This window comes from Epinephelus moara, chromosome 24 (genome assembly GCF_006386435.1).
Source record: "Epinephelus moara isolate mb chromosome 24, YSFRI_EMoa_1.0, whole genome shotgun sequence".
Lineage (NCBI taxonomy): Eukaryota > Metazoa > Chordata > Actinopteri > Perciformes > Serranidae > Epinephelus > Epinephelus moara.
The window spans coordinates 48,628,109-48,647,055 of NC_065529.1; the positions used below are offsets into that span (position 1 = coordinate 48,628,109).

Consider the following 18,947-nt stretch of genomic DNA (forward strand, 5'->3'; position numbering starts at 1 on the left):
CAGAGTAAGTTACCATGGTGATCTACCCCGATAAGAACTGAACCGGCTTCGTGAGACCGAAAACCCAGGGTTAACCCTGAAGTTACCTCGCTAAGACATTAACCCTGCTTCGTGATACAGGCCCCAGATGTAGCCTACACCAAAACTAGATAAGACAACCATTTGTTTATACAAGCGTTTTTTATCTACAAACAAGGCATCAGTCAGGGTGGTCAGGAAAGCACAGGTCACCACTGTATGTTTTTCTTTAAATAGCCTACAGCTTTTTCCAGCCTATCATGGACATTGGTAAGAACACTTTTACCATCTTTTTAAACCATTTTCATGTCATTTAAGTTTCACAGCGATCCGTTATTTATTATCATTATTATTATTTTCTATTTACAGGCATCATCAATCTAACAGACGAAGGTTCTTGTTGTTGATGTTGTTAACGCACATCTCATACACATTTACACATCTAATACACAATATATTCCGTCGGTTTTTTGTTTATTTGTTTGTTACAGTCACGGCAGATAATCTGGAAGAGTTGGCCGAGGAAACTAAGCCCTCTGCTGCGGCGCTGATTCCCTCACCAGCCGACGTGGTTAAAAGAGTTGACCCGGTCCAATCATCGTCTCAGACCGCTCCGGAGCACGCGAAGGACGGAACACGTCCTCCTGTACAAACGCTACATTCTTCTGGGCTCGGGAGGAAGAGGTGTCGAACACACAGCGGCGGCAGCAGCAACGACAGCGACGGTCCACCGAGTGTTTCTCACAACACTTGTAAAACCGGTGAGTCAAAACCTTTGATTTTCTTTTTCCAAAAAATATAACGCAGGATCTGTGTCAGCTTCATATTTATTACTTGTTTTTATTTCATTTAGAATACAATCTGAATAAAATAATGAATAATCCTCTCTCTCTCTCTCTCTCTCTCTCTCTCTCCCCCAGAAAATGTGCAATGGAACTTGAGCGAGATCCTCTTTGTGCTACACTGTTAGCCTTTTTCTTGCTTTTTTACAGTAACATACTGGCAGCACCGTTGCCTGCTTAATATTGTAAACGACTGTTACAGTAGTTACTGTAAACGGCTGCTACAGTATTAAGCAGGCAACAGTGCTGCCAGTATGTTACTGTACACGGCTGCTTACAGTAGTAAGCAGGTAATCGTGCTCCCAGTAAGTTACAGTAAACAGCTGCTACAGTATTAAGCAGGGAACAGTGCTGCCAATAAATTACTGTGTAACTAAATCCTTACAGTATCCTTACTGTTATACGGTCTTAGAGTAAGAAATGTATTACTGAAAATATTGATGTATATTATTGAAATGCCGTGGCCTGTAGATTACTGTAGAAACAAATATTTACAGTGATATGCAGTAAATTCAAATTACTGCATATCAAAAAACATTAACAAAAAAACAGTACAAATTTCTCAATAAGAGTATACAATTCAGTTTCACTTAGAACAGTTGTACTGAATTAATTGTACTGAAATAGCACAACAATAAAATTCATAGTGTCATACAATATGAACAATAATATAAAAGTCAACATAACTTTAAAAACATACAACATTAACAGATGCACCTCTGCTCTAACAAACTCGGAAAGGTTGGTTAGCAGGATGTTGGAAGGACTTCAGTGGAGAGCGTCTTTCTGATGTAAATGGAGAGAGTTAGATGGAGAAGATGTGTTTAAAAGTCACATAAAAAGTTGTTTGGAAAAACAGTCATTTGTGTTGTGAGGACTAAAACTTCACCTGCCTCCCTCGGCATATGGGTGAGTAGATAATGGCTGAATTTTCATTTTTCTGTGCACTATTCCTTTAATTTGTTTTGAAGATTTTGTTTGGTGTTCAATATGATTTAGACAAACAGACATCTTTCCCGGTGTTCAATATGATTTAGACAAACAGACATCTTTCCCCTGTTAACAAGGTTGCATCACTGTATAGATGAAGATTGTTCTTCACAACCACACATTTCAGAATGTGTGAGATGGTTGGCAGTGTTCCTACTAGGGATGGGCAAACGATCAAAATTCATTATTCGATCATCAAAAAAAATTAACGATCAATTATCGATTAATTGATAAGCGAGTATTTCAAAAGAGAGAAAACAAAAGAGTGCAGTGTAGACTGTCGCCGCAAGAGAGCGCAGCTGCCCCGGTTTTGAGCTTCAACCCTCCAGGTCAAAGAGGAAGAATGGTGTGCATGCGCAGTTCACCCCTGGGTGTTTACAACCGTTGTCAGCCAGAGGTTACAGGCTTCAGTTTTCAGCAAAACCTGCAAAACCTCCGTCTTTCAATGGCGTAGTGTTTTCAGACGCCTCAAGGGAAGCCGCCGAGGCTTTGGAGAGTGATGAGAGCCTCCGTCTGTTAATGATTTTTTGCCAGGCATAGGTCCAGCGGGGGGTCTTGTAGGCCCAGCGAGCCGCCGTGATTACAAGACCCTCCACCCGGCGAGCCGCCATGACTACGAGACCCCCCACCTGGCGAGCCGCCATGACTACGAGGCCCCGCCGCGACTATTGATCAAAATTATTTGTGATCGATCAAAAGCCTTAACAATCAATCATCGATAATCGAAAATTGATGCCCATCCCTAGTTCCTACCTATGAAATTTATAGATAGCATTCATGTGTGTGTGCGTGTGTGTGTGTGTGTGTGTGTGTGTGTGTGTGTGTGCGTGCACAGTATACTTACCTAGTTCGAGGTCTTCCATTCGAATTCTGTGAGGCGTCGGAGAAAGGTTGTGACGCGAGAATTCATAGCTGACGTCTTTCTTTTCACCACCGCTCCTGTCCTCCTGCTTGTGCCAACTTTAGCCGTGCATTTGCTTCCCTCCTCTGGGTTGATTCTCACAAAGAATCTTTAAGACAAAAAACAAAACAATAAATTAGTTCTTCAAATATTTCTTGACCCACTTCATTGATTTTGCTTTTTTTCTGAACTGATACAATACATGTGTCCTAGTACTCCACAATGGAACACCACAAAGAATCAAGTTCAAATAATTAAAAAATCTGAAGCACTTAAAAGTACAGTACATTGTACACATAATAGTATAGCAAGAGTTTCAAGATTCATAAAAGATATACCATGCTCATGTGAAAGGAAAACTTTGGAACCCTGAGTCCAAAGACACTGAAGCACATGGAATAAAAGCAAAATATTAATTTATTGTGTAACTAACGTTTTGACGCAGAGGTGCGTCTTCATCAGAGTCGAGACTCTTGATGAAACGATAGTCACACAGTAAATTCAAATTCATTTTCCTTCATGTCATGTCCTTGGACTCAGGCTTCTAAAGTTTTCCTTTAACATGACTGCCTTGCCTTACCAACACCAAGAAGATCAGGTTTAATCAAGACATTTCATTTGAACTTACCGTTATCTGATGCTCTGGTTAGACAGCCCAGTGCCCAGTGCCAGAGGCTTGTGGCCAGTCTAAAGGTTCCACTCTCCCGCCTGGATTTTTCTGGAGCCTGGTACGCGCCTGCTTCTCTGGAAGGTCACGTCCTGCCTCCTGATGCTACAAACAGCCAGAGAAACAAACAGACACACACATTAAGCAACATACTGTATATAATTGGCTGTGCCACTTAAAAATATCAATAGCACTTCCAATTTATATTCCTTCTTACACACAACTTTACAAAGTTAGACAGCCCAGCAGAGCACATGGCCACCCTCAAGGTTCCTCTCTCTGCCTGGACTCTCTTGGAGCCTGGTACACACCCCGTTCCTTGGAATGTCGGTTCCTGCCTCCTGATGCTACAAACAACCAGAAAAACAAACAGATGTATAAAGCAACGTATAGATTCGGCTGCAACACTTAAAATATCAAAAGCACTTCAATTTAATTCTTACACAAATTACCATTCAAAAATTAGATCACTTTCAATAACCCATGTCTGTTTATGTTTATTCAAAAAAACCTTTCAATACCTTGATATTTCTGCCACAAATTGCGGTTTTTTTTTTTTTACTAAGCTCTGCTATCCATTAGAGAATGAGTCATATTTAAGCTAATCACATTCTAATAATACTGCACATCACCGAAATACCTGGAAGTATTTTAGTACTCATCTTTCTAACACACACCATGGGGCTGAGGACGTGTTGGCTCTCTCGTTCTCTCTCTAATAACCATTGGCAAACAGCTTTTAGGTGCATCACTTGTCCCGCCTAAACCAAACTGTGGTACTTTACTATAAAATACACAAACTGTTGTTTACTGTAAAATAATCTGATTAACAACTGTTATCAACAACGGTACCTTACTAGAAAATGCACAAAGTGTAGTTTACTGTAATTAATCAACCGTTTTGAGAGAACAGTATCCTACCGCATTTTTGATTATACAATTATACAGTAATGGACTCTAGTTTTTAATAAAATGTCCATGATGTGTATGTGTATGTTAGTCTTATACCGTTCAATGTTTTTAAGATATTTTACTAGCATTTTAATTAACATGTCACTTAGTCAAGGCGTTCACACTGGTATTGAATTACATTAATGTTACAGACGCACACACAAGATTATAAATCATCCTTCACTTGACAAGAAACGTGAATAGCTTGGCTCTTCTGAGCAGAGTGGGCGCGAGGGACGGCCATATTATGTCTATGGGGACGAAAGCAGCAAGCAGGCTAACAGGCTAACTTAGCATGCTAACCGCTAACGCTAGGACGAAAGTAAAATGGACTCAAGTCTCTGCATGACTCACACAGGACGAGTCGGACATTACACACAGCAGCATACAGCAGTTTGGCCGCATTCAAACACACACACACACACACACACACACACACACACACACACACACACACACACACACTTATTAAAAGACATTTTAATAAAAGAACAGTTAGCTAAGGTTGGTCNGACATTACACACAGCAGCATACAGCAGTTTGGCCGCATTCAAACACACACACACACACACACACACACACACACACACACACACACACACACACTTATTAAAAGACATTTTAATAAAAGAACAGTTAGCTAAGGTTGGTCGGCAAGGAGCGTTTATGACTGTCTGGACATTTCAGGCTAGCTAACATCATTCAGAGTAACATTAGTGTTATGCTAAAAGCAAATATTAGATCAGGTCAGGTTTAATCAAGATGTTAAACTTGTACATTTGAACTTACCGCAACGGAGTGGCCTCTCTCCACCAAGGCTGATCACTGATTTGTAATTGTCCCACCGTCTTCTTCGTCCTCTTCTTTTGTTTAAAGTTAATAGCGGCTGGCAAACAGCTTTTAGATGCTTGTCCCGCCTAATCCAAACTACAGTACCTTACCAGAAAATACACAGAGTGTAGTTTACTGTAAGTTATGTAGTAAATAACTGTTTTTGTTTTGTGGACCCATCTGCGTTGCATAAGAGAACAGTATCCTACCGCATTTTTGAAATTATACAGTAATATACTCTAGTTTATAATAAAACTCCCATGATGCAATGCATGTTACAGTTTTATACTGTTCAATGTTTTTGAGGTATTTTACTGGGCATTTTAAAGTAATAAACTGAGTGTAAGTTTTTCTTTGTTTTTTTGTTTGTTTATTTTATTTAAAAAAAAATTATTTTGTTTTTTGTTTTCTGTAACCATGGATGAAAGCAACCACCGTCCCTCAAAACTTGATGTGATGCTACAAGAATTAAACCAGAATGTATTAAATGAAGCTCAGGAACCCACTCAGTCTTTATGTGAAGAACACGAAGATAGTATAGAAATCCCTGACCCACTCACAGACATCAATGTGGCTATCGCAGATCTTAATCATTCTCAAAGCATTTTCAACACCATAAATCAATGTCATAAACGTTCCCCCTAACCAACAAAACGTATATTTCATATTTATTACTTGTTATTTAATTTAGAATACAATTTGAATAAAATAATGAATAATCCTCTCTCTCTCTCTCTCTCTCTCTGTTTTTCAGCAAAAAGACCCAGAAATGTCGCATAGTTACATCAAATTGTTCGCCACTTCGCTCCTCCGCGAGTTATGTGAGTTATCTGTGTGTTGTAAAAGCATTTTGCTCTGCTGCTGTAGACAGCCTGTCTAAATGATGTCTTGAAGTCTGTCTGATTGTATGTGGGTTCTTTTCTTCATGTCTGCATGTTAAGCTTGTATTTTCAGTCTCTGGAGACACTCCAATAAATTCACCTATACAGTATTGTACCAAATTGGTCTTTGTTTTACTGTGTTTCATACACCGGACCCCTTGGTTATCTTCTAGAAATGAGCTTGTAATTAATTTATTAGGGTCCTGGCAGCTGCCAGGACACTATTGTAATCCTAGGTATTCTTCTTCTTCCTCTTCTTCTTCTTCTTCCGAGGAAATCATACTTCCCATGGGTGAAAACTCACCAAACTTTGCACAAAGGTCCAGTCTCATGCCAGATATCCTCAGCTGTAAACTCAAGCCAATAGTCCTGATGGTGGCGCTACAGCAAGCGTCTAAAGTTCAAAACTTTGAAAATTCATAACAAATCAACCATACGTGCTACAACTTCACAACTTTCATCAAACTGTAGCCCCAATACTGAAGAAACTTTGGTACATTTAAACCTATTAAAAATTATGAAGTTCATCACTCTGTTTTTTTCAAAAACTGTAAAACTTCTTAAACCTATCTCCTCCCACAATTTTTGCTCAATTGACACCAAACTTGCTACAGAGCATCTTCAGACTGTCCTACAAAAACTATGTTTCTCAGATTTGTGATTTATCAAAAATTGAGCCTACAGTGCATCAAAATGTTTGACTGTAAACGGTACTGTAAACATATACATGCAAATTCTTGCTAAATAAGATTTCAGAATTTTATCTCAAAAACTGAATTTTTGACAGCATTTTGAATTTTGCTCTAATGTGAACAATTGGAGTCAATGTAAAAATGGCAATTTTAAACATCAGTTTTTCACTTATGGAGCAAATCAATCATTCATCAATCAAACAAATTACCAACATCTCCATGCTGTCTAGATGCAATATGTGTATTTTCAGATTTTTGTCTTAATAACTGAATTTTTTACAGTAGTTTCAAATCTGCCTTTCCATGCACGGATGGCTGCTTTCCTACACAACAGTGACTGGCTTACTCAGTTTGTGAAGCCACTGTTGAGTTGCTACTTGCCAATTAGCTCAGAGCGGTAGATGACCGTCTTAGGTTCCAGAAGTTGTGGATTCAAGCCTCAACTGGTACAGAATCCACATTGAAATGTAATCATCTTCTTGTGCTCCAGCTTATTGCTTAAAATTGCCTGAGCCTGACTGATCACTGTGCAGCATCTTCAGGTCTTTTTTCTGCTAGAAAATCTGCCTTCTCATGCTTGAAAATAAACCAAACTTTGCACAAAGATCCAGTGTCAATACTTCAGTGTGAAACCATCTGAAGCTTCTCACTTTGCACATAGCTCAACTAGTTAAACATCAGTTTTTCACTTATGGAGCAAATCAATCATTGTTACAAACAAATTTTCAACATGTCCATGCTGTCTAGATGCAATATGTGTATTTTCAGATTTTTGTTTCGATAACTGAATTTTTTACAGTGGTTTGAAATCTGCTTTTCCATGCATGGGCGGCTGCTAAACCTGCTGAAATATGCGCCGAAATAGGTCCGATGTTTTCACTGCTCTCACCAAGTCGTGCATTACATGCAGACATGAGGTATTATGAATGTGAGAAACAGCTTCATGTCCTTTGAAACAGTTTTCAGTAGCATAGTATGCACTTCTGACAGGTCAAAGACCAAAGTGAAGTTTTATATAAGTTCATATTTTTGAAACTCCATCATCAGTAGCTCTGTGACGTCATGTCATATTGCCATACCTTAGCTTTTGCTGAAACGACACCCCTGAATGAAAGTAACCGCTGTCCTAATGGGACAGGATTTGTTAAATCAAATACCCGCCAAAACCTCGACCTCAAACGACACGCATTTGCAAACCGCAACCTTGCGTTCACCCCTGAGGAAGGAGTGATGTGAATGCCTGAACATCAGACATCATTATTGTACCCTTTTTTTAACCTCCCTGTTTAGTTCATCAACATGCTTGCTGTAGGTCCACAGTGCTCACAGATGGGTGATATCTAAGTGATATCTATGTTGACGGATCTCAACAGACACACAGCTTCTTAGGTGAGTGGCAGAGAGATAAAATAGGTGAAAAGGCTGCCAGCCATCACATTTTGACAGAAGTCTCCAAAAAGGGTGGGCTGGATGGGTCAGTGGGGGAACACCCACTGACCCATCCAGCCCACCCTATGATGACGTCACACACCCGGATGTCCTGGGGGGGGGTCATTTGGAGGTGGAGGTCAAAGGTCACCTTGCATACATTATACAGACACAGTACACACAATAGGATAGATAAGATACTGTAGCCTACATGAATAAATAGAATGCCGAGGAATACATGTCGTAAGAGGAATAAAATCATTATAAAGAATTATAAAGAATTTAAGAGACGAATAGCAGAGGGAATAAAAGATTTCAAAAAACGGTTAGTCTTACAGACAGGTGAGACATAGCGGCGACCTGAGGGCAACTTAGAAAATTCACCTGCAAGCGCATGACCAGGAGAAGACAAAATACTCTTTGCCTTCCTCAAAGTTTGTTGGTCACAGAAGCTGGACAAGTCCCTAAGTATCACTCCTGTGATCTTGGAACATGTTTTAATAATGCTGTACAAGCTGTTTTTATCTCTCAGCGTAAGGCTGGGGAACCAGCAGATAAAGGAGAAACACAGGAGACTCTCCATAAAAGACTGATAAACACGACAAAGAATAGCAGGACTGACAGAAAAAGAGTTCAGTTTGTGGAGAAGGTGAATTCTCTGTTGCCCTCGCTTCACAATGTCTGCAGGGTTTACATCAAATTGCAGCTTCTCATCAAAAAAGGTGCCTAGATATTTATATGAAGGTACCCTTTCCAGTGTTTTACCATGGATGGCGCTATCTGCAGCTGGGTTTTTGTTGCGTCTAAAATCAATTATAAGCTCCATAGTTTTTTGTTGCGTCTAAAATCAATTATAAGCTCCATAGTTTTGTAGTAGGTTTTGTCACACCATGAAACAAAATCAACAAGAGCCTCCCCATGTCCTGATTCAGATCCTTGAAGAAGAGACAGAAGCACAGTGTCATCAGAGAATTTGACTAGGTAGCTGCCTCCCTTGGCACTCCTGCATTCATCTGTATATAAAATAAAGAGTAAAGGGGAGAGGACGCACCCTTGTGGTGAACCGGTGGACAGAGCTAAGGAGCCTGAGACACAACCATTTACAGAGACCCTCTGCTTTCTGTAAGTTAAAAAGTCTGACAACCATAAGACAACCTGGTGGGGCAGATTAAAATCATTTATCAGCCTCCTAAGTAAAAGATGTGGCTGCATCAAGTTAAAAGCCGAGGAAAAGTCAGCGAATAAGAGCCGGGCCTGGGCTTGAGGTTTTTCCAAGTGTCTATAGAGGCAGTTAAGAATAAAAAGCTTGGCGTCCTCCACGTCTTTCCCTGCCTGGTAGGCAAACTGAAGTGGGTCGATTCTCTCCTCTATATGTGAAAGAATTATGCTCTTCATAATTTTCTCAAAGACCTTCACACACAGTGATGTGAGTGCTACTGGTCTAAAATCATTGAGTTGTTTGGGGGATGAGTTTTTTGGAACAGGGATTATGATGGAGGATTTCCATAAGTCAGGGACTTGACTGCAGTTGAGTGACATCTGAAAGATGTGGTGGAGGACACTGCTAAGTAGGTCAGCACAATACTTTAATGTACGTCCACAAATTTCATCTGGGCCAGAGGCCTTCCTTACATTCACCTTCTTCAGAAGGTTATTTACACACTCCTGACTCATGACTATATTGCAGTCAGTGTCAGAGGAGATACCCTGTTTAAGAAGGGAAAGATTGTCTGAGAGGTCATGGTTTTCAAACCGCGAGTAAAAGAGGTTAAAAGCGTTTGGCAGATCTTCATTGCTTCCCTCTATTCTAATTGGTGTTCTGTTGTTTTCATCTTGGATGTTAGTGGCTGAGGACATGGATTTAATGCCTCTCCATTCCGCCCACAGATCACCACTGCTATACTTGTGTTCTACCTTGTCCTTATAAACTCTTTTGGCTTTCCGAATTTCATTCTTAACCTCTTTGTTGATGTCTTTCCTTTCCTGGTTGTTCCCTGTATAAAAGATTTTTTTCTTCTTATTTATGACATTTTTCAAGTCTTTAGTGACCCACGGTTTGTTGTTAGGATAGACAGTGATGTTCTTCTGGGAGATATTAACGTCAACACAGAAGGATATGTAGGAGGAGACCGTCTGTGTCAGTTCATTCAGGTCAGAACATGAATCATAAAAAACATCCCAAGCTGTACATTCAAAACAGGCTTTCAAATTGTCAATACTATCCTCTGACCAGCATTTCACTGTCTTTATAGTCCGCTCTCGTCGTTTACAGACTGGCCTGTAGGTCGGTAGAAGTAGGACACTACTATGATAGGAAGCTCCCAAGGAAGGCATGCGGATGGACCTGTAGGCACTGGCTAATGAACCATAGCACAGGTCAATAGCGGAGTTCCTCATAGTTGTTGCACAGGTGACATACTGCTCATATGTTCTCAGTGTTTTGTCAATTCGACAATGATTAAAATCCCCTAAAATAAATTTAGGAGCATCAGGAGAGAGCGCGTTCAGCTTGTTGCTCACGTCTTCAATCAGCTGACAGGCTGCCGTGGCGTCAGCTCTTGGATGAATGTACACAAGAGAAAAGAACAGCTGAGGGAACTCCCTCGGCAAGTACAAGGGGCGAAGCGAAATACACAAAAGTTCAATGTCAGAGGTACATATTCTCTCCCGCACCACGACAGTACCAGCACCTCCCTTGGATTTGTTTGTTATGAGAGGAGAGCAGTCCAGACGGATAGGGTGACCAAGGGAATACTTCACCCGCAAAATGACCATTTGTAAATCAGTTAGTTGTGAGTGGCAAAAAAAAAAAAAAATCTACACACTTAAATTCATGCAGTCTGTGCCCTCCAGTACCCATAACACCATACTATTTAGTATGGTTAAAAGCACAACAGCCTTCAATGCTGTGGAATTGCAGAGAGAAGATTTGGTGTGAAAATGTATTGAAATGATGGGCAACAGGATAGTTCACATGACTGTGTCTGATTGAGCTGGTGTGATGATGTGAACTATCCTGTTTCCCGTCATTTCAATGAAGAAGCGGGACTTGAAGCACAAGAACAGAGAAGCGAGCCCCATCCAGTTTTACTGAACAAGCTTTAAGGCTACAGGGCCGGGAAGCTGTGTTGAATCAAATGAAGAGGAATTGGGACCATCTGAAAGTTGATTTGGGTAACGACCGCCTGGTGACATCAAAATGATGTGAGATTTGAGATCTTTGTCACATTCCTTGGTCCATCCCTAAGCAGCTTTTGGGATGTGAAATGGTGCACTGCCCTGCTGGGGGGCCACTGCTGTCGGGGAATGTTGTGACAATGAATATAAAGGGAAACTTTGCTCATATTGAACCAGCTGTGTGACATCACAGTGTGTGCAGATGACGATATTTGGCTTCCCCCCGTGCTGCAGCCAGCAACTGGACCTCCGGCGCTGGACGGGCAGGGATCTCTGGGGGAAGTCAAACAACATTCATCTGCACACACTGTGATGACACACAGCTGGTTGAATATCAGCAAAGTTTCCCTGCTTCCCTTCACTGGTTCCTGTACAGCAGGGTTGGTCTTTGTTTCACTGTTATAATCATTAACAAGCAAAAGCAGCATGTGTATACATTCAGTAGGCTATATCTTCAGTAGCTAGCTAGCTAACCCTACACTTTTCAGGGTTTGGTTTTGGAACAGGGAAGAAACGTATATCTTTTTCCAACCTCTCCAGGTAACGAGTATCATTAATACACGACGTGCCCCAGGCACAACATTTAGCTCCAAATCCACAAAACCAGCCTGAAAATGAAGGAAATCTGAAACGATGGAGCACAGCTGTGTTGTTGTCGGACCCTGGTCTGAGCCAGCCTGATGCTACGTTATGATTGGTCAGTCTGTGTCCAGGGGCGGGGCTTAGCGAAGGGTCAGTTACTGTATGTATTTTTGAGTTATGGACAAGAACATGTTTTGTGAGGTGACAATGACCCTGACCTTTGACCAGCCAAAGATCCAACTTTTTAATTTTCATTTCCCCCAAAAAGTTAAAAGAAAAGAAAGATCCTTCCCGTTAAACACTAAATAAAAAGTGTTTGAGTTGTGCAGTGGCAGTAAAAACAGGACACACAAAAACAGAACCACCAGACTTGATGAATCAATTATTATTATTATCATTGATCCCACAGCGAACGTCAAAAGATGAAGGACAAAAACATTTCTACATTCTGTTGGTTCATGTCGTCCATACATTTAGTCCTTCGTCCGCTTCTCGACAGTTGGACATCCAATCAGGCTTCAGATCCTCAAACATCAGGAAGTTCACTGGGTTTCCTCCTTTAAAGCTTTTCTACAAAAATATGACGAGTGACGACCGATGTGTCACATCTGATCACACCGTCTGATCCATAAATCAACAAAAATACAATCAGGATATGTATACATACATTTTTTATATATAGATTTAGATCTCTCCCGGGAATAGAAGCACTAATATATACACACACACACACACACACAACTGCTGTGGGGCGAATTGGGTCCAATCAATCAATCAATCAATCAATTGAATCATCAGAAGGCAGCTTTTCTGTCTCATCAGCAATATAAACACTTGATTCAGCGACAGGAAATCTCTCAATACACAAAAGCTTCTCTGAGAACAGACCAGAAAAGACAAGACTACATTTCCCAGAATGCAGCTGCTCAGCAGGGCCGTAACCAGGATTAAAGAAATACTGAGGTCCTGAGCCAAAATCCCTACGGCAGAGCTCCACACACCCGTTAATGTTTGATAGGCCACAAACCAAACTACCAGACTTTTATGTGTAATAAATGTGTGCGTAAAATGTCACATTTTGGTTTGCTGGCTGTCTTCTAAGTAAACTTTGGGTTTTGGAATGTCGATCTGATAAGAGGAGACATATATCTCGGGCTCTGGAGTTTTTTTCTTTACTACTCCTTGATATTTGATGGCCCAAATTGCCACATCAATCAATAATAAAAATAGTTATTAGTGTCAGCTCTATCAAACACCACCTCATGTCATTTAAAACATTAACAGAGGGCATGACCTCAGTCCTCAGTGAAAGCTACGGCCCTGCTTCCCAGCATGCTCTGACAGCTCATGTATGAAGTCGACACTCGACGGGCAACTTTTAGAGGCAACACGTCTTCTAACGGATCTAAACCACGTCATTATTCAGTCTGAAATCGTTTTAATGTTCAGGAGAGGGAGACTTACAAAGCTGTGTTGATTGAATTCACGCTCATTCCTAATTTTCTAGAAGATAACGTCCCCAATTTTTGGAAATATATTAATGGGCACAACACCAAAACATCAACTGAAAGTATCTGAGATATGAGCAGCGACTCAGAGGTCTGTAACGAGATCACTGTACGTGTGATCTGAGCCGAAATAAAGAACAAAGAGAAAAGCTAAAAATAAAAAATAAAAAGCTAAAATATCGATGAGGAGATTTATGACAATTTCAGGTGAACAAATTAACAGACCTAAATATTTTACCAACTAGGAACAGGATCCAAAATAGAACCAGCTACTGGAGCCCGACCAAACTCTGTACATAAATAGTTTAATTTAAAGTTAAAAGTTAAACGCAAACACTACGGCTCCTCACAGTCCTGCACTCTGATTGGCTGCTCATGTCATTTAAAGAAAATAAAGCTGCTGAGTTACAAGATTTCAGATCAAATGTAAACTTAACAGAATTTCACTGATCCTTCAGCTGAATTCAAACACTCAAATTCTACCTGTGTCTTTATTAAATATATCAGTCTTTCAATGTGAACTTTTTAAATTAAGAAAAGGGACAACTTTTTGCCTTTGAAGGGTAAATCGGAGACGCGTACGCAAAGGTTTGATTTCTTACAGTAAAGATGGAAACAGCGCCATGTTGGAGGAGTGACAATGAGGGTTTGGTACCATTCACATTTTTACCGCTTCCTGTACCCCACAGTACCTTTTCCTGGTACTTTGCTCTCTCTGTAATAACAAAAAATTAGTCTTAGTTTAAATAAAACAAGTCCAAACTTTTAGCTGTTGGCCAAAGTGAAAGGAGAGTCTGTGGGATTACAGACTGCAGCAGAATGAGCTACTCTTTGGCTCTGTCAGAGATGACACACTCTGCTACGACCAGGTGGCAAAATGTAGATAAATATATTTATTCAGTGCCTTTTTTATTGAAGTTTGACACCGATTGATTACTGACGTAATTTGGGCAGTACCTTTAAAAATACCGAACTCGACACCCAACTCTAGTGACAACAGATTTAAAAGCGCTTCCTCTATCAACCCGCAGAAACATGAGAAAAACTTTGTTTTGTCAAATGTGAAAATCTGTTTAAACTGGTAAAATAAATAATTACAATTAAAACAATCAGTCGATCAACAGAAAATTAATCAGCAATAAATTAGTTGTAATTTTTCAAGCAAAAGTTAGAGCTGAAAATATCCATCTTTAAATTTTAAGAATATGTGATAATGATCACTCGCTCTAAAACTAAAGTTGAGACGCATCAGCTGCCTTATATTATTAAAAGATTATAATTATCACATTTAACAACATTTACTGTCATTTGATCAGGGAAAGATTATTAAATGTTTCTGTGGAGAACTTGTAAAGACAATTGTTAATCAGTGTCATTTAGGGCCCGACTGATACTGGACTATTGTATAAGTTATTATTATAAAACATAACATAAATATTTTGATAAGTAACCTTTAAATTCAGTTATGTAAGAATTGTGACCAAGAAATGTCCTAAACAGTGCAAAAATAAATCTGTCAGTGCTCTCTGATGGACAAACTTTGTAATGTGCTGACATTTCGTGTTATTTATTGGCAATTTAATGTATTCGTACCGCTGTATATTTCAGCCAATAAGTAACAAAAACATACCAAAAATATGTACGTAGTAATTCAGAAACAGTTTAACATAGTTTATCCACTCAGTACAAGTCACAATGCAACTAAATTTAAGGTATTTTTAAATCAAAATAACTGCGTATGTTTAAAAGTGTCAGCCTCAAAACTCTTTTTAGATTAAATGTTATCTAAGAAGTTTATTTCCTGTGTTAGCAGAGGGTTCAGATACATCTTCCAACATGGCGTTGTGTCCCGTTAACAGCTGACTGTCACAGATCTGTACATCACCAACAGCTTCTACTTCTCTTTATAGTTCTGCTTCTCATAGCCCGCTATGTTCTCAGCAATAATGTTGCCAATCTGCATCTTCCAAAACAATGTTGCCTCTAAAAGTTGCCGACAAATCCCTGTCTTCTTCCTCTTGTTATTATTCCTCCATAACCAGCTAATTATTTACACAGTAAACCAAACATTCGCACACAGTAACATTTTTAATCCTTTTCCACAAACAGAAACCCTCAGTGGCACCATTTGGCATCCCTGGGCACTGCTGCCACTTAAAGGTGAAATCCTGACTCATTTTCAGTTCAAATTTCTGTACGGTCAAAGAAAGCAAGTGACCTCTTACAACACGCTGTTAAGCGAAACATCCGACCTCCCCAGGTGCTCCCAAAGCTGTTTTTGTTCTCACATATTTACAAACTACAGAGCCAGTTTTATTCCAGAGTCATGAGCGTCCCAGGCTGTGTTTGACTCTTTGAGATGATCAGGAACAAACCAATCACTCACTGTTCAGATACACTGACCCACAGCCAGCTAAAATCTCCGCTCACCATGGTTCAACCATGTGACACGTTGGAGCTACAGGACTAATCACTAAACCCCACCCGTCTGGGAGTCTAGGCAAAAAGGCAAATCAAGCACACCCAGGACTGAAGAGGATCTGAGACACTAACAGCTTCCTGTCTGGCTAATTAGCAAGCCAAATAACGATCATTAAAAAAAAAATCGACAGTTCTATTGGTAAGACTGGGTCAGACAAAAACTTTATCCACAATCAAAATGCAAAAAAACAAAGGGCGAGAGACGGTCGCTGCAGCAACAGGAAATGAAGAGAAAGTCTCAAAAAAATGTTTAAAACAAATCTAGACGGACTAAAAGGAAGCAGATCTTTAGAAAATAAAATAAGACACACGTCGAGTTCCAGCGATTGATCGGTCCACAGTTGATGTTCAACAGGAAGTCAGAGTTTGATTTGTGCCGACACACTCAGGTGCCGTTAAACTAAAGAGTCAACCAGCAGGGAAGCAAAACAATCAGCCTTAGTTGTGACTGGGCGGAGGGGGCAGGAGAGGGGCGGAGCGATCGTTGGTGAGGGTCCGTTTAAGCTTTACTGATCTGAGCTGGGTCAGCATGCTCCCACCTCCCTCCGGGGGCGGTGGCTCTGGGTACTGGTCCTGGCTGAAGGGTGGAGGAACCTGGGGCTGGTAGAGAGCGCTGTGGCCCAGACTGGAGGGCGCTCCCTGGGCAGCGGAGGTCTGGAGCGTGGCCTGGTGCTGCTGCTGGTACAGCCTCTGTCTCTGCTGCTGGTTAAGTGGCTCTGCATACTGGTCTTGTTGGTGTTGCAGCTGCTGGGGTTGCTGGGGCAGTGAATGTTGATGGTGAAGCTGTTGCTGTGGTTGCTGCTGATATTGAAACTGTTGCTGTGGTTGCTGCTGCTGCTGATGATATTGCTGCTGCTGCTGAATCTGGAGTTGCTGGTTGTGCGGCTGTAGTTGAGTGCGTTGCTGCTGATGATTTAGTTGTTGGTTGAATTGCTGCTGTTGCTGGTACTGTCTCTGTTGCTGCTGTTTGGCGTTGCTGCCCTCTGGTGGCAGGGAGGGTACAGTGGGTACAGGCACCGGTATTGGCATCTGACCTGGGACCAGCTGGTAGTATGGGGAGGAGGAGGAGGAGGGAGGTAAGGCACTGAGGCTCTGCGTGGAGGTGCAGAGTTTACTGTAACCTAAACCTCCTCCAGCTGAGGGCACTGAGAAAACATTCTCATCACTCCCGCCATTTCCTGCAAGCGCTTTAAGAGGAACCTGCGGGGTGCTGATGGGGATGGGAACCCCCCCGCTGATCGTGCCCCTGCGGAACTGCGGCTTTGATGACGGTTTGCGTCTGATGGTTGCCGTGTGGGACGGCAGCTGGCGGGCGGACCTGCCGAGCAACTCAGGCTCGGCCAGTAGGCTGACGGTGGAGGCGGGGCGCTTAGACTGGGCATACTTCCTGTACTGGAAACTGAGGTCGGAGTTTCTCGGGATGGTCGAAGACTTGTCGAAGTCTGACTGGCTGTTGCCGTGGGAAAGGTGATGTAAGGAGATGGAGTCGGCGTCTCCGTGGAGAGAGATGGACTCGTAGTCGACTAGAAAGAGAGAGACAAGGACAGTGTTAGTTGGTGCTCTGCTTTCTGGATCATCTTGATGACATTTGAGTGTTCATCTTCTGATCTGACAGACAGATGACAGCAGGAACACCATTACATCAGTGTTATAAAAGGTCAAAAACACACACAGGGCGAGGAAGTGTTTCCAACTGGTCAAAGTAACCTTCATTTAAACTCTACATTATCGAATATTTTGAAAGGCACTCTAATAGAGGACTCTGATAACACTAATGACAATAAGTGACAACAACTTTGACTTTAGATAAACGTCAAATATGAGCATTTGATGCTTTTCTGTTTTATGTAATTGACACTTCTCTAAGCCCCGTCCCTTTGTGATGGTCCAACAAACTGTCGCAGTAAGCATGGAGCCCACACTGTAACTAACTACAATCCCTGAAGAAATATTATCATATTTTTGGAAAAATGAAAGAGTGATTCCAGAGAGAAGCAGACAGGTTAAAAAGACAAAGATAGTTAGAAGCTAAAGCCGAACTATAGGCTACAGATCACAGTGTAAAAGTGAACCACCACATCACTGCTGATCGCCACACAAGACAATGAATATAAAGGGAAACTTTGCTCATATTGAACCAGCTGTGTGGCATCACAGTGTGTGCAGATGAACAGTGTTTTGCTTCACCCCCGTGCTGCTGCCAGCACCTGGGCCTCTGCCGCCGGACGGGCAGGGATCTCTGGGGGAAGTCAAACAGTGTTCATTCGCGCACAATGTGATGACACACAGCTGGTTGAATATCAGCAAAGTTTCCCTGCTTCCCTTCACTGGTTCCTGTACAGCAGGGTCGGTCTTTGTTTCACTGTTATAATCATTAAAAAGCAAAAGCAGCATGTGTATACATTCAGTAGGCTATATCTTCAGTAGCTAGCTAGCTAACCCTACACTTTTCAGGGTTTGATTTTGGTTTTGGAACAGGGAAGAAACGTATATCTTTTTCCAACCTCTCCAGGTAACGAGTATCATTAATACACGACGTGCCCCAGGCACAACATTTAGCTCCAAATCCACAAAACCAGCCTGAAAATGAAGGAAATCTGAAGGTATGGAGCACAGCTGTGTTGTCGTCAGACCCTGGTCTGAGCCGGCCCGATGCTATGTTATGATTGGCCCGTCTGCATCCCGGGGCGGGGCCTGGCAAAGGGTCAATTGTAAATTAAATATCGTTGGATTTCAAACTAAATAAGGTATACAACTTTAATTATTTCTGGAAAACTAGACCTAATTCGATTTGATAAGTGGATGCAAAATTTTATGCAGATGTGATGACATGCAGTCGAAAATAAAGCAGACAGGCAGGCAGACAGACAGACAGGCACATAAACAGACAGGTAGTTAGAGACCTACCATAGAGTGGAGGATCTCTCTTTACAGCTGGAAGAGAAGGAAGGAAGTTTAGCCAAGAAAACACAAAACTACTTAAAGAACAACAGAGAAC

At 41.3% G+C, this 18,947-nt stretch overlaps 1 protein-coding gene and 1 long non-coding RNA gene across 3 annotated transcripts in view; both read right to left on the reverse strand.

The window, feature by feature from the left end:
• Positions 1–1,506: 1,506 nt before the first annotated feature.
• LOC126385793 (uncharacterized) lies at positions 1,507–5,390 on the reverse strand. The gene is made up of 5 exons (XR_007569442.1): positions 5,159–5,390; positions 3,636–3,765; positions 3,380–3,523; positions 2,695–2,860; positions 1,507–1,646 (listed from the first exon to the last, which is right to left on the reverse strand). It is a non-coding gene; the product is annotated as an uncharacterized LOC126385793 (long non-coding RNA).
• Positions 5,391–12,330: 6,940 nt separating this feature from the next.
• mtss1 (MTSS I-BAR domain containing 1) overlaps positions 12,331–18,947 on the reverse strand; it is a 75,718-nt gene continuing 69,101 nt past the window's right edge. The window contains exons 13-14 of one of the 2 annotated variants that reach the window (XM_050037670.1): positions 18,857–18,883; positions 12,331–17,472 (exon numbers count right to left, since the gene is read on the reverse strand). In XM_050037670.1, the coding sequence (XP_049893627.1) occupies positions 16,388–17,472; positions 18,857–18,883 (1,112 nt within the window). In that variant the 3' untranslated portion in view covers positions 12,331–16,387. The remainder of the gene's footprint in view (positions 17,473–18,856; positions 18,884–18,947) is intronic. The other variant, XM_050037671.1, reaches the window with a different exon arrangement.